This window comes from Ruditapes philippinarum, unplaced genomic scaffold (genome assembly GCF_026571515.1).
Source record: "Ruditapes philippinarum isolate M1 unplaced genomic scaffold, ASM2657151v2 ctg839_1_1_1_1, whole genome shotgun sequence".
Lineage (NCBI taxonomy): Eukaryota > Metazoa > Mollusca > Bivalvia > Venerida > Veneridae > Ruditapes > Ruditapes philippinarum.
In genome coordinates this window covers 91,778-106,565 of record NW_026867340.1, presented here as the reverse complement: position 1 = coordinate 106,565, position 14,788 = coordinate 91,778, and the positions used below count along the sequence as shown (strand labels likewise).

Below are 14,788 nucleotides of genomic sequence, written 5' to 3'. Positions count from 1 at the left end.
AAAATTTTAATACATGAAATGGAAAATGTTTTTCCCAATTTAAAATCTTGGAACGGTGCCAACACGAACGCCTATTTTTAATAAAATTCTTTTCGCCCGGCAAAAGAGGTGCTTGCTAGAAAATAAGAGAAGCCAAGAATCCCTAAAGAAAGCCCAAACAAGACGGGCAAATGAAAAATGTTGCGGCTCGGTTTTGATTGACCTTTCATGGAAAAGACTTGTAAATAAATATAATTATGATGAAAGGCAGAGCGGTAAAGCAGTAAAAAGCTATTCAACCTTGTTTTAGTCTCATCCTGAGTGCGATACAAAACACTCGCTTAAGAGATAGACAAGAATGATATGGTTGTTTTAAAGAGGTGATTGCTCTGCAGAGTGTAACTGAATATGTTTTTCAAAAAAAGAAAAAAAAATAAATAAAAAGGAAAATAATTCACTATACACGATTTTTTTTGTTTGATTTCAAAATCACATGACACTGCGTGGACTGTTTTTACTGAATCTCTGCACAAAGCCGAGTGTGTACCTCCTTTTAATGTTTCTAGTCCCAAGATCATTATTATTGACAGTAATTTCATTCAGATTTTTATCTGCTCTTTCAACTTAAGTCTCAATATAAGGCCTAGTTTTAAGCAAAAATATAACATGCCATCAAAGTGTGAGAAAAAAACCCAAGAAACATTTATAAGGAAGTAGAGAAAAATACCAAATAAATATAACAGCAAGGTTGAGTATTAAACAGGTATTATTTCCTAGAGGTATATGGGCTACTTGTTTACCCATGGCTACATCAAGACCAGTGTTTATCTCATGATGAGTATGGGGGAGTCACGCCCACTGTAACCGCCCCCCCGCGAAACACCTTCACGCTGTAAACATAGCAAAATTCTATAATGCGTGCATACCATAATAGTAATACCTAGGTCACAAATAAAACAGCCTCCGCTAGTAATAGACAAAGTAAAAAAAACTCTTATCTGTTTTAATGCTTTTACCTACCAAAATGATTACTGCTGCATATAAAAATCTGGAAACAAAGTGATCCCTCGGAAGCATTAAAACCATTTTGATTTGTTCAGCTAGTAAATTTGTTGTTTTTATTGATTAATAGAATAAAAACTGAAAAGGTTACACATTTCATATAATTTTTCTATGATTCATGCTAATTGACACCTAATTCCAAACCAGTTACTTTTGAAATTAGGTTCAACGTGTGTCTTAAGTAATGCCAAATGACCATAAGTCAAATCATTAAGTGAAGAGTTACAGTTCTTATGTGCTGGTTAATGTTTATGAAACATATGCAGCTTTCATAACTTAAATACCTAACGTGTAATGATCCGATGATAAGGTAACAAAGGGGAATAACTAAGAAATCATGAAGTGAAGAGGTGCAACTCCTGAGCTCTTAGCTACTATTCCATGAGTTGTAACTTCAAATGAAATAATGCTATAAACACAGTCATTTTGACGGACATACAGGAGAAGATGCTGGACAGACAATATCAGACTTACATCAAGGAGTATTAAAAACATACAAGTTTGTCTTTTAGAGCATGTTTTATTAGCAAAATACACAAACATTAATATGCATTTGCACATACATTTTTTTCTCTTTAAATCTCTTAAAGCTGACCACAAAACATACTGGCCAAAATCACATACTTTCAATGTATAGTCAAACCTGTGCTAAAAACCATCATCAAATATAGAGCATCCTGTAAAAAAAGGCAACTCTAATTAATATTGATATTTCTTAATAAATTGACAGTAGCCGTGTATATAAAACTAAATAAATGCCATGATTATCCAATGAAAAGCGACGTTACAAACGTGCAGTATTATAAATTTGTCTATGTTAAAGGCCAAATGTGCATATTATTTGGCAATTAATTTATTAAGGTAAATTCTAAGAAGAAATAGAGGGAGGAATCAGAAGACCTTTGAAAACCCTATTAGATAAGACAGACATATCAATTTATATTTGTGATTTATATAAATACATACATGAATATGCATTTATATATTCTAACTACATAGTTTCAGAACAACCTTTACAAAGGAATATATGAAAAACCCTTTACAAGATAATTCTGATAGTCTAAGAAAAAAAACATGCAAAAATTCATTTGTACAACAAAATGGTAAAATTCATATACTTGAATTATAAAGAAAAAGCTAAAATGCATTTTTGGCACAAAATATGAAAATGGCACAAACTATTTACAATGTATAATTATATCTAAAACACAAAACGAAGAATTAAATGTAAAAGTTCACGTTTTTAAAACATGCATACAGTATTTACTAACGTTTTAGCAGAATAGTTTAAGAATGGTGCCGATACCACGTGATTTGTTTTGTTTGGCTTTTGTTTTGTTTGGCTTTACGGCACACCAACACAATTAACATCAGATGACGCTGATACAGGATTAATAAGTAATTTGAACCCATTTAATGGCTTGTTATGATCACATATAGTTCAACGGTTGCTGCAATTCCGACTTTAAAAAAGTGAAAAGACTTAATTAAGATTCGATTTATAACTTAAATGTTGCGTGTCATTAATTACTGCAGTTTAATCAACATATTTCTACTGTGAAATTATTCTTTTTGCATATTTTAACTTCTTTTTGGTAATTTACGTGGATTGTTTAGTGCCGTTTGCAAAGTGTATTTTACTTTCTTTGTTCACTTCACAATATTTTACTTTAAAAAAAAAATCAAAATGTTCATGAAACTGAGCATGAACCTGGGGGCACGCTGCTTTAACATTACAACTGAATGCAAAAATATGATGACAAGAGGAAAGAAAATCTTTACCAATGGTAAAAAACATGGACAATGAATACACACACGAGATTCCTTATTATTGTATAAAATAAATGTTTGCTTAAACATAAAACCTATAAGCATAAAACATCAATCAGCATAAAACCAATTTCAGCATGAAAATATATTGGCATAAAAATTTATCAGCATAAAACCAACTTCAGCATGAAAACCTATTGATTATTAGCATAAAGAAAACATGCGAGGGGTCATCCAAAAGTTCGTGGACTTTTTAAATATCTTTTGAACATCAACGTGTATTGATATGAAATTTTATCAGCATACATTGTAGAATATTATCAACACGTTTTGAAACGAAGAGTTAACTGCGTCAATAAAACATGGATTTTATATTGCTTTGAAATAAGCACATACACGGCACCCGGCGCACTGTAGAAAATCGCAGTTAGTCAGCGTATATTTTTTGCTAAAAAAATACTAAATAACGTAGAAAACCCGTGAAACATCGCATATTTCTTCTATGATGTAATTTAAGTAATTCTTTAAAATTATGGACGTCATTTCCATTCATTTTTGTTGAAATCGCCAGAAACGCCAGACGATGATATTGTTTACAACGGGAAAATGACGGACACGCAGAAATTAGAAAAAAGCGTGATCATAATATTTTGTTGTAATTTGGGAATGACACCAACACAAACATTTGAAAAAAACAATAACAAAAGACAGCAGGCGAACAGAAAAAATAAAATTTCACTATCATTAGTGTTTAATTGGCATAAAAATTTAGTGATGGACATAACTTCGTAAAGCAGATATGATTGTTGACTGCGTAACGTTGAAGCATAAGTTGACGTTAAATATTATGACGTTGACGTCACTTACTTTTTGGAGTGCGCCGCTGTCGCAGACATGTGTTTATGTAAAATTAAATATTGTTGTTATATAAGTAGCTACTAACATGAATTTTTCTGTGTTTATTTATTATTCATTCTTTTAAGCAGTGTAAGAATTTCAAATCAATATCTCAAATATATTTTACGCAACAAAGAAAGTCCACGAATTTTTGGATAACCCCTTGTATAAGCATAAAATCAATATCAGCATGAAAACCTGCTAGCATATAAAAACTATCAGCATAAATACATACAAACATTATACAATTATGATAGCATATAATCACAGATACATATTATTAAATTTCTCTTGTTCTATGATAATAAATTACAGTACTCTTCTACTGTTTGAATTTATTATGTTATATTACATCCAAAAGAAAAATGAGGGAGAAAGTAATGTATGTCTAAAAAGGTGAATAAGCCTGAGCATGTACATGTACAATAGTTTAACATATATTGTTTATCAATGTACAATAGTTAAATATGTATAGTTAATCAATGTACAATAGCTAAACATGTATAGTTAAACAATGTGATAAAAAACATAACATATCACATTCTTTTGGCAAAATGTAGCAACATAGCTATGACTCCTATGTTATAACATTTTAATTCAATAAAAATTTTCCAGTACAAAAGTAGAAAAGTATATCATCATGATAAAATACAAAAAAAAGAGTTACATCCCTTGACATAAGCATTTCTCTTTTATGAAAAAATAACAACATTAAAATATAGTATAATATCTCATAGGCTAACAACAAAGTGGCAAAATTATCTGTTTAATAAAGTATGAAAACACATATTGCTAAATAATGAACTAAAAGGTTAGCAAGACATACTGTGCAAGCAAATTATTTTTACAACAATAGAAAACGAGAGCTGTCAATACGACAGAATGCTCGACTATTCTCAATGCCTGATAGTAATACATACCAGAGCCGGGATAGGGCAAAATTTCAAAAAGGGTCATAATTCTGTCTAAATCAACATTAATGTTATGGACTTTGGCCATTGATTTGCTATTGTGCTATTAAATAAGTGTGTGAAGTTTCAAACAATTCCTTTCAGTAATTTTGGAGATTCCAACATCCATGCAAAACCCTTAACCAAAGTGTTATACTGATGCATGCCGGCCGTTCAAAAAAAATCTCCCTATTCTTCGAATAGTCAAGCTAAAAATGCATAGTAAAAATAATAATGCTTTAAGCATAATTATTTTGCCTGGATAAATGGATATATCACAGTTATCTATATAATTAATTCATATAAACAATTCATATAATCATATTAGTCATATTTTATAAAATATTTTAAACTATGCAGAAGCAATACTAGTATTTGGCTGAAAGGGCTTTAATTTTGATTAAATACACTCCTCCCAATAATAGTTAATCATGGATTCCATCTAATGAACTATCCCCGACGATAATTCAATATTATTTGCAATCCAATAAACTATCCCAATCAAAATACATCATAGATTTCCTCTAAATAAACTGTATGATAATTTTGGGTTTCCTCTAAAAGACTATCCCCTACAATAATTTTTTTCGATATCATTTTTGATCTAAAATACTCTTTCTAAATCACAATTAATCATGATTTTCATCTAATGAACTTTCTAAATCATTTGTTACATCAATCATTTCACTTTTTAACATCAACATTTGTCACATCTTCTGTCAACGGGTCGTCTGTTTTCTTTTTTAACTTTGTCAAAATTTCTAATGAACGATGAGCATGTAACCTAGAAACTTCAACAAAATTTGGATCGTGAGTAAACCACATGGCTATAGCACATCTCTGTCCTTTCACTACAGCTTTTACACCGTGATAATCACCAGCGTTGAAGGCCATGAATCTTCCACATTGAGGTTTCATTGATATCTAAAATAACAAATAACTTATATCTCACTAGTCAAATGGAGTTTTAAGGGATTTCTTTAGGAACAAGACAATTATTTAATTGGGACAAGATATATAAAATAGCAACAATATATGTAAAATGGGAACAATATATCTAAAATGGGACAAATATATGTATCACAGTACAAGCTATGTAAAATGTAAAAAGAATATAAAATGGAAACAAGATTTGTAAAATGGAAACAAGATATGATACATGGGAACAAGATAAGATAAATGGGGACCAGATATGTTACCTGAAATAAGACTGCAAAATGGGGACAAGAAATGTCCCTTCAACAACAATGCTTTAATTCCTTACTTGTAACAAGAACCAAGTTACAGGGAAATTATATCTTAATGCATAAATGATTTAGATAACAAGTAATTCCAATAACCTTAATACAGACATTGTGAGCTTCAGATCACTCATCTCTTTGAAGATCTATAGTTTTACCTTATGCTAGAAAAATGTCCGAAATTCGGAAATAATGCATCTGAGGTCCACGCCCAACAATAAAGTTGAAAAGGAACATCAACCTTAATTGTACTGCAGTAACTGAAAAACTAGCTGCAAATATGTGAGTCATATAAGGAAATTGATTTTTTATTATCATTATTATCATTTTCCCTAGAATTATCATTATATTTTTCCTAAAACTATCATCATTTTATCTAGCTTCCCTATGGTATAGCTTATGAGAATCAAAGATGATTTTTTTCCTAGAATTATCACCATTTCCCCCCCAGGAATTATCATCATTTTTATCTAGCTACTCTCCCTTGTCCACCTTCAAAGTTGTCATTAAGATATAAAACTCCACTGCAATGAAAGAAACATAATGATTGGAAATTAACATTCCAATATAATTAATATACACGTTTTTTATTTATTTACCCCCAAGTCTTTTTGCGGTGACAGACCCCTACCCATGCAAGCAGTTAAGACCAAGACTAGCTGCCACATGTCTGATCATAGTCTGCCGTGTTTCTCATTCAGTACTTATGTTAAAAATGTCCCTAAAAGTGATGAATGATTCTGTCCAGATTGAAATATGGACAAGCCTAATTCTGATATTTATGTGGTGAAGAATTAAAACATCTCATTCTGTTTTAAAGAAGCACAAGCTTTACATCCATGCTTTTTTTCATTATTAAGAAAGGCTAGTGTATTGTGATGAAATAATGCAAGCTTTACACCTTCTTTGTTTATTTAGGAAAATCTCAGATAGTGTTGGAAAGCGTAAGGTACAAAAAAGAGCATGAAATTCAAACCTTTGATTATTTATTGATTTTTGTTTTTGTTTGCTTGTTTCATTTTACGCCTTTTTCCAAAAGTATTTCAGTCATATAGGCGGGTAGTTTCCTAACCATCGTTCCGATTATTTATTGAAGAATTACAATGTTAGAACTACCTATAATGTCTCTGTACATATGCAAAGGCATCAGGAATGCAGACAAGGTGCGTATAATCAAAGTACAGTGGCCGCGTCAAGTTCAGGTACTTTTCTACAAGTAGTCTCGAATGTTCACTGGCATCGAGAAATAAATGTAACGTCTCTGGTGACACTGTTCTCTCTTTAACCAACTGTTATATCAGGAATTTAGTCATTCACACGTCTTAATAATTTCCATATTGTTTAAAAAGATACTTTTTTTATATAGAGGATATTTGTTTGTTTTGCATGTAAGATCGAAATATAATTTCACTGAGTGAACACCAGATGCAATATTTTCACGAGTGGCGTAGCCACGAGTGAAAATATAATAGCTGGTGTTCACGAATGAAATATATTTCAATCTTATATGTAAAACAAATAAATTTTCTTTTTATTTCATGCGTTTTAAGTGATTTTAAGTAATTTTTACTGATTTTGCCGCGTAACGTCGCGCATTCTCCTTTGTGACGTCATCACATCATGACGTCACATCATCAATTTTGAAATATAGTTCTGTTAAATTTCTCTAATTTTGTTACATTTTCAACATGATGTATAGTGACATCGACTTTCTTTTCCTAAAGAAGCAAAATTTACGCATGACGGCATTTATTTCTGCCTGTTATTCCATTTAGTTATGATTTTCTTTTCATCCGCATTCAGATATAGTCCGGCTACAGTGAAAATTATATTTTATAAATTTCACTAGTGGTTTATCAGAATATAATCATCTGATATATTACAATAAAACACTGGAAAGCATGAAATAAATATTGGGTCTTATCGTTTCATGTATTTTTTTTCTTTTTACAGGGGATCATACACATGGGTATCTTATTGGAAAATACATTATATGATCATGGGAAATAAATTCAATACCTAATAAAAAGCAAAGTGAAGCTTATCAAAACTGTACAAATTTATGTGAAACAAAACATGAAGCTTATCAAACTTATACATTTTTTTCTTATACATCCAAACATACTTGCTAAATACCGCAAAATCATTATTATTCATGGGGCACTGACTTATTTGCTTTTCGTTAAGATTCAACATTAAATTTTCATTTTATCTGCCATATGATTATTTTGCATTACATTATTTATATTTTACCTTTTGGAAAATTAGACAGACTTAGGAGCCCACGAAAATATTGTTTGTGACAAAACCATGAAATTTTATGTCCACGGAATTAAGTGAGTTAACAGTACTCGGTCTTGTGACAATATGAGAGATATAATAACAACAAACTATATACAGAGATAAAGGATATTTTTATACTCGGGAGGGTTTGTTTAGTTTATCCAAATCTTCAATTTTCAGAAGAAACAAAATTTACGGTAAAATTATATTAAAATAACAAAATTTCCTAGATGGCACATGACTGTTAAAAATATATGCATGTAATGTTTAAATATACACTTATATAAACACAGTACTTTATTAGTTAACAATTCATTCCCTAAAATTCAGACTTCAATTGAGTCAATCAAATTTAAACCTTTTCTTAGTAACAAGACATTTTCTGGAATTTCTAATTTCATTTTTTCATATAACTGTAGCAAATTAAAACTTTACCCTTAATTAACTCGGGAAAAAATAGCTTAAGGTCAATTCAACCTGTTAGAAGGTCTTGTCCAACAATGTGTTTTGGACATGTATCAAGATAATCCATTTATTATTAAACAAGCTATAGCAAAAATCAGTGAAAGTTGATTCACTTAAATTCAATGTCAAGGCCGAATTGATATTGCTGTATCATTTGAGATCGCGCCAACAGCATCATTATAAGTGGCATATTCTTTAAAGTGATATCTTTTTAAGAGGAGTTTACTGTACAGTTATTTATCTCTATTAGCATGATTGTACATGCAATAGTGTTAAAATAATTTTGAAAAATAATTTCTTTATTGGTTAAATAGATAGTACTTAATATTTCTATTTATATATAGAGTCTATTTTTCTTTTAACAGGGGAAATAATCAGAAATAAATTTTACAACAGGAAGAGGAAGTCAATTAATTTTTTACCCTTTCATATTTTCATTCAAACCCAAAAGAGGAAGTAAAACTAGTACAAAGTCCTGCTTATAATCTTGTTAAACAGAAAGTAAATACAATTGCTCGATTATTTTTACTTAATAGTATCAAATCCAACTTTCAAAGTAAGTTTACAATTTATCTTTTAGCACATAATTTTATACTAAAATAAATACATTATTATATTAGAATATATATCTATTAAGACTTATAGTGTCCTTTATTTTTCTTTTAACAAGGGAAATAATCAAATTTAATTTTACAACAGGACGCGGAAGTGAGTTATTTCCCCTTCATGTTTTCTCATTCAAAACCAAAAGAGGAAGTAAAAATAGTAAAGTTTCCAACTTTCTATTTTGTCAAACAGAAAGTCAATACAATTACTTGATAATTTTTATCAAATAGTATCAAATCCAATTTTTAAAGTAAGTTTAAATTTCATCTTTATACACATAATTTTACGTTATCATATAAGAAAGTATTTAAATGGAATATTATTAGTTTAGTTTGTGCTTGATTAAAGTATTTCCCGAGTAACGTTTCTGTTTCAAGTTACGATTTAATATGATTGAAATTTCAAAAAACATAAAATACCTAAAATTGCTTACAGCTTTTAAACGGACATGATTCTGTAAAATTAGATTACAATTAAAAACAGTCAAATTACGTTATTTTAAGGGACATTATCAATTCAATTAATTATTGATAAATATTTAAAAATGAGTTATTGATCATCTATATTGTTTGTTTACAAACAAACATCGAAGTAAGATAAAAAAATTATGAATTTATACTGAATAAAGTTGTAAATCAAAACACAGTAGAAGAAAAAATGCATCATAATTATCAGAAATTTTTAGTAAGTTACAGTTTGCCATGATTAAATTTAAACAATAAAAATTGAGAAAACAAAACCTACTAAAATTCTGATTGACATCAACATTTTCACGTAATAATGATAAGAAAATATCAAAACAAATTGATGAAAGAAACAAATAAAGAGACTGAAATAATCTACATGTATGAAATATTATTTTTTTAACTGATATCTACCTCAAAGTATACAAAATGTCATAATATCAGAAATGGCTATCCTGTTTTGTTCTATGGAATCAAGGACAAAATTAAGAAAGTAACAAGTAGAAGAATATGACGTTAGTGAGTGACTATAACTATTTTTCCTTTTACTTATATATTACAGAATGTTTCAAGAACCTGACTACAGAGAAAACCTATCATTGATGTTATCAGAGGTTTTACATGATATTGGTGTCAATGAAAGAATGGTGATGAGAAGGAGAAGACATTGCATGCTAAGAGAGACTATGAGGATTATCAGGTGCAGGTTAACTGATAACAATGTGACTACATATTATCTAGGGAGTCAAAGTGAAGGTACAACTACTAAAGGACTTGATTCAGACCTTGATTCACTACTCTTAAATCATGATTGCAATATAATACAAGACTGGTCAGAGTGGGAATGTGGCAAGGAAAACTATCTCATGATACAGGATGAGAACACTACCCCTGGTTATTGTTTCCTACAACTGCTTCTATCTGATGAACCTATTCCTGCCACTGTCATTCCTGATGAACACCATATAAATGATAGAAGTGGACGAATTTTGTTGAAAAACACAAGCTTTAATGATTTAATTCAGGGTGCTGTAAATCACGGACCATCAAATGCTACCCAAGGACAACATGGATTCTGTGATAGTGACCATGTGTTAGCTTATCCTTGTAAATCATGGCCTCAATCAGCATCAGGTTGGTTAGAGAGACAAGGTATTGGTAGATGGCCAACACAAGACATGAAAAGTTACGCAGCCTATACTGAATGTTTTGTTGTTCCAACTGGAAGTAAGGTTAGTGAATATCCAGAACTGGAATGGAGAATATCTACATCCCTGGCAGAAAGGTGCCTTATACTTAATCTAAATATAACACAAATAAGGTGCTATGTATTACTGAAAATGATTCTGAAATCCCTCCTTAATCCTCAAGATGAAATCAATGTATCAAGTTTCATGTGTAAAACAGTACTATTACATTGTATAGAACACACAGAGCAAAGTATATGGAAAAACAACAATTTATTAACATGTTTAACATATTGCTTACTGGAATTACACACCTGTGTACAGAATGACTGTTGTTCACATTTCATTATCGAAGAAAACAATTTGATGGCAGGGCAATTTACATCTGAAAAGAAACTTGAACTTTCAAAAACTATAACTGAATTGATACAGAGTGATGGAAACGGGTTACTTAGAATAAATATCGATGATCTTGGTCAAAGACTGCAGGTTAAACTGAACATGGTACTACATGGAGACTACAATTTTCCGACTTTACTTGAAATACATCAACATATAATGACCGGAGGATATATAAACATTGCAGCTGGAACAAGTCATTGTCATAAGCTTGTTTTAAACTATTTTAACAATAAAAGCATTATGACAATGAAGCAATCTGTTAGTAAACTTATGATCTTCAGAAATAATGGTAAAAGATTACAGCAGGCTGCATTCAAGCTTCTAGCACCTTTTATTTTTACAACATATGGATCTGTTCTGGCATCTTCCAGCATTGGTGAAAATAATCAAGTGTCACCTGAAGCATGCGTATGGCTGTCAGCTGGTTTAAACTCTGATATCTCATCTAGCAGACTTAAACTGGCTTCAGTGTTCTACAGTACAGGAGATATGGAGAGAGCTGAACTAATTCTGAGACACACTGAACAACAATATTACTCTTATCCTGTTTTACCTTTCTGTAACTGCTGTCGTGCAGCTCGACCAGCAGTATCAGCAGAATTCATGAGGGTTTGTAGTGAGCAAAGTGAGAACTGTATCAAACATATTACAGCATTTTGTGTCAGATTTATACAGAAAGAGATCAACTGTGTTCCTCGTGAACTACAATATGAAATGTTCAGATCTACACAAGATGACATGATACACAGACATCAGTTAGACTATTGGATGGACTGGGCTGTAGTTGACTCTTTACCTTTCCTATACTTTCTCCAATACAAGATCTACAGGCACCAACAAAGGCATCAAGATCAACAACAAGCACTTAGTAAATTTATAAGAACCATAGAAATTGATGAAAACCTAAGTACGCATAGAGAAACAGCTCTTAACATTTTAGGGCAATGTATGGAACAAGAAAACAAACCTCAACAAGCATTAAAATGCTACCTGCTTTCTTTTCAACTAAGGGCAAGAAATAACGCAGCAAAATTCCATATATGTAAGCTCCTTTCTAGGGTATTGGCTGGCCAATAAAAATTTGGTCAAAGGCAGACAGTATTTAGACTTGAAAATTTCTATTGATCAAAATCATAATTCTTTTGTGTACCAAATAATTATATGTGTTTGTATAATTTTGTTTGTTACATTTTATTTTCACATAATATTATAAAATTGAGGGTCAATGCTTAAAGAACATCTTTAACAAAGGACCACTGCTCATCAAAATATTTTTTGTCTTTGGTGCAGATTGATCCATCTGCCTGCTTAGCCACAAATAGCAGCTTTGGCTAGTACAGACCACATACATTTCACCAGTCTTGTCCTTAAAAAGACAAAAAGCTCATTTCACTATTAAGTTGAGTTGATATTAGTGATACAATTAGTTCAAAGGTGATTGTCTATCAGAATGATGACTGACACATAAATGATAGTGAAACATGCTTATAATACAAATAAATCAAGGGCCACCGCCGAGCAGGGGCAACACTTGATTATTTTTTTTACTTTTTCTAAAAACAAACTTATAATCAATAAACGATATAAACACATCTATAAAAAGAGAATTAAAGATTTTTTTTATCTTTTTTATTTTAATAGGTTTGTCTAATCACACTTGCTGTTTTATCAAAGTATAAATCATTTTCATTATAAAATTTAGAAAATCAGAAAAGTTTATTAAAATTCAATCATCTGACCTTGATGGTCAAGGTTGTTTAAAGAACTAGGTCATATCTTATTCATTCAATATGTCCGTTTGGTCACAAGTAATGTCTTTTTCACTTACAAATCAAATCGGTACAAAATTAACAATATAATGACCATATTACAAAAATTGAATAATTTAACCTTCATGTTCAAGCTCATTCATGAGTGAAAGCCAATTTTGAGTTTAATTAAAGAGACTCCACTGATGTTTAAAAGCCTAAAACATAACATTTGAATTTCTTACATAAATGAGATGGGGCACTTTAAACAGAAATACATGTATATGCAAGACAGTTAAGAAATATGCTTTGAAATAAATTAAAAATCGTATCTTTATGCTTTTCTTAGCTCGATTTGAGTGGAAAGTGTTTAAACGCTTTTCATTTTTGGTCATTTTTTTACAATTTGAATAATTATTTTTGAAATACGAAGTGCGAGAATGATCTGAAATTTTGCACAAAGATTAGTGGTCTAAACCTACATCAAATGGTACAATTATCTGGAAAAAATATTTCCAGTCACATCATGTCAAAAAACCTCAGTGGAGTACCTTTAATATACATGAAGGTCATGACCTTAAAGATCATGTGTCTAAGTTCATCCATTCATAAATAACCAAATTGATAGCAAGTAACAGGAAACAGTTCGAGTCAAGAGGATTTCACTAATTTGCTTTGATGGTCGAAGTCAATTAAAGGTCAAGGTCATATCTAAATTATTTTAAATGTTTGTTTGGTAGCAAGCATGTTTTATACATTGAGATTATTCAAGGTCAGTCCAACCTTTTAAAAGGTCCTGTATAAAAGTTTTCAAGTATGAAAATAACCAATTAATTAATTGACCAGACGCCAAACAGCTTATTTAAAAGAGAACACAATGATATATTTATAGATATATTATTTTAAAGGAAAGACTTTTGAAAAAATGCGTTTCTCCCTGTCTTATAAGCTGTGTTAATCGCCTTAATTATGATCATTTTAAAGGAAAGTTCTAAGTTGAAGAATGCAGTTGGTAGATACTTGTAGGAAGCTTTATCTATCAAAGTTTTACAAGGCCTAGAAGACTTTGGAAGTCTGTGAATTTTTGTTCACATTTGTAGTGCATGTGTCTATATATGTCCCTTATTGTAGTCATTGTCCCCTTATAGAGGGAAAGATCCATAAATTTGCATGTAAAATACAGAATGATATAAACTAGTGTATAAAGTGCATGAAAGTATGAATGTATTAATTACTTATTTCAATTCCAATTTGTGGCGTACTAGGTTTTTACTAATGTAATTGCGTTAAGGTCTTCGAAATGTCTTAATATAAATTTACTGGAATACAAAATGATAAAAATAATCACCTGATATTGTTTGCGCCTTGTTAGTCTTTGTTTCTTCCAAGGTTGCACAGACAAATGCTGTTTGCTTTAATTAACCAATGGCAATAGTAAAGTTTAACAAATTCCAACATAATTCGTTTTAAATATAAAATGTGTTTATATTTTATTGTTCACACAGAGAAATGATAGTTACGTACAGCTTAACTATGATAATGAGAAAAAACAATAATAAAGCATTTAAAAAAATAACGAAGTTATAGCTACTAAAAGCAAATTCAATCAAAATTTAGACATTTGACCTTGAGGATCAAGATCATTTATAGTATATGAAGGCCAAGTTTAGTGTGTTCTACCTGATGCTCTTGTCCCTAGTGTTGTTGCGGCCAGGTTCGAAGACATTAATATAC

The 14,788-nt window shown here is 30.6% G+C and overlaps 2 protein-coding genes across 3 annotated transcripts in view; one reads left to right on the top strand and one right to left on the bottom strand.

Annotated features, from left to right (window-relative positions):
* LOC132735786 (prolyl 3-hydroxylase 1-like) overlaps positions 1 to 14,788 on the bottom strand; it is an 81,902-nt gene that overhangs the window by 25,893 nt on the left and 41,221 nt on the right. The window lies entirely within an intron of this gene.
* LOC132735781 (uncharacterized) lies at positions 9,407 to 12,461 on the top strand. The gene is made up of 2 exons (XM_060722771.1): positions 9,407 to 9,503; positions 10,280 to 12,461. Exon 2 carries the CDS (start codon positions 10,281 to 10,283, stop codon positions 12,381 to 12,383), a length of 2,103 nt encoding a protein of 700 aa, XP_060578754.1. The 5' UTR covers positions 9,407 to 9,503; position 10,280; the 3' UTR covers positions 12,384 to 12,461.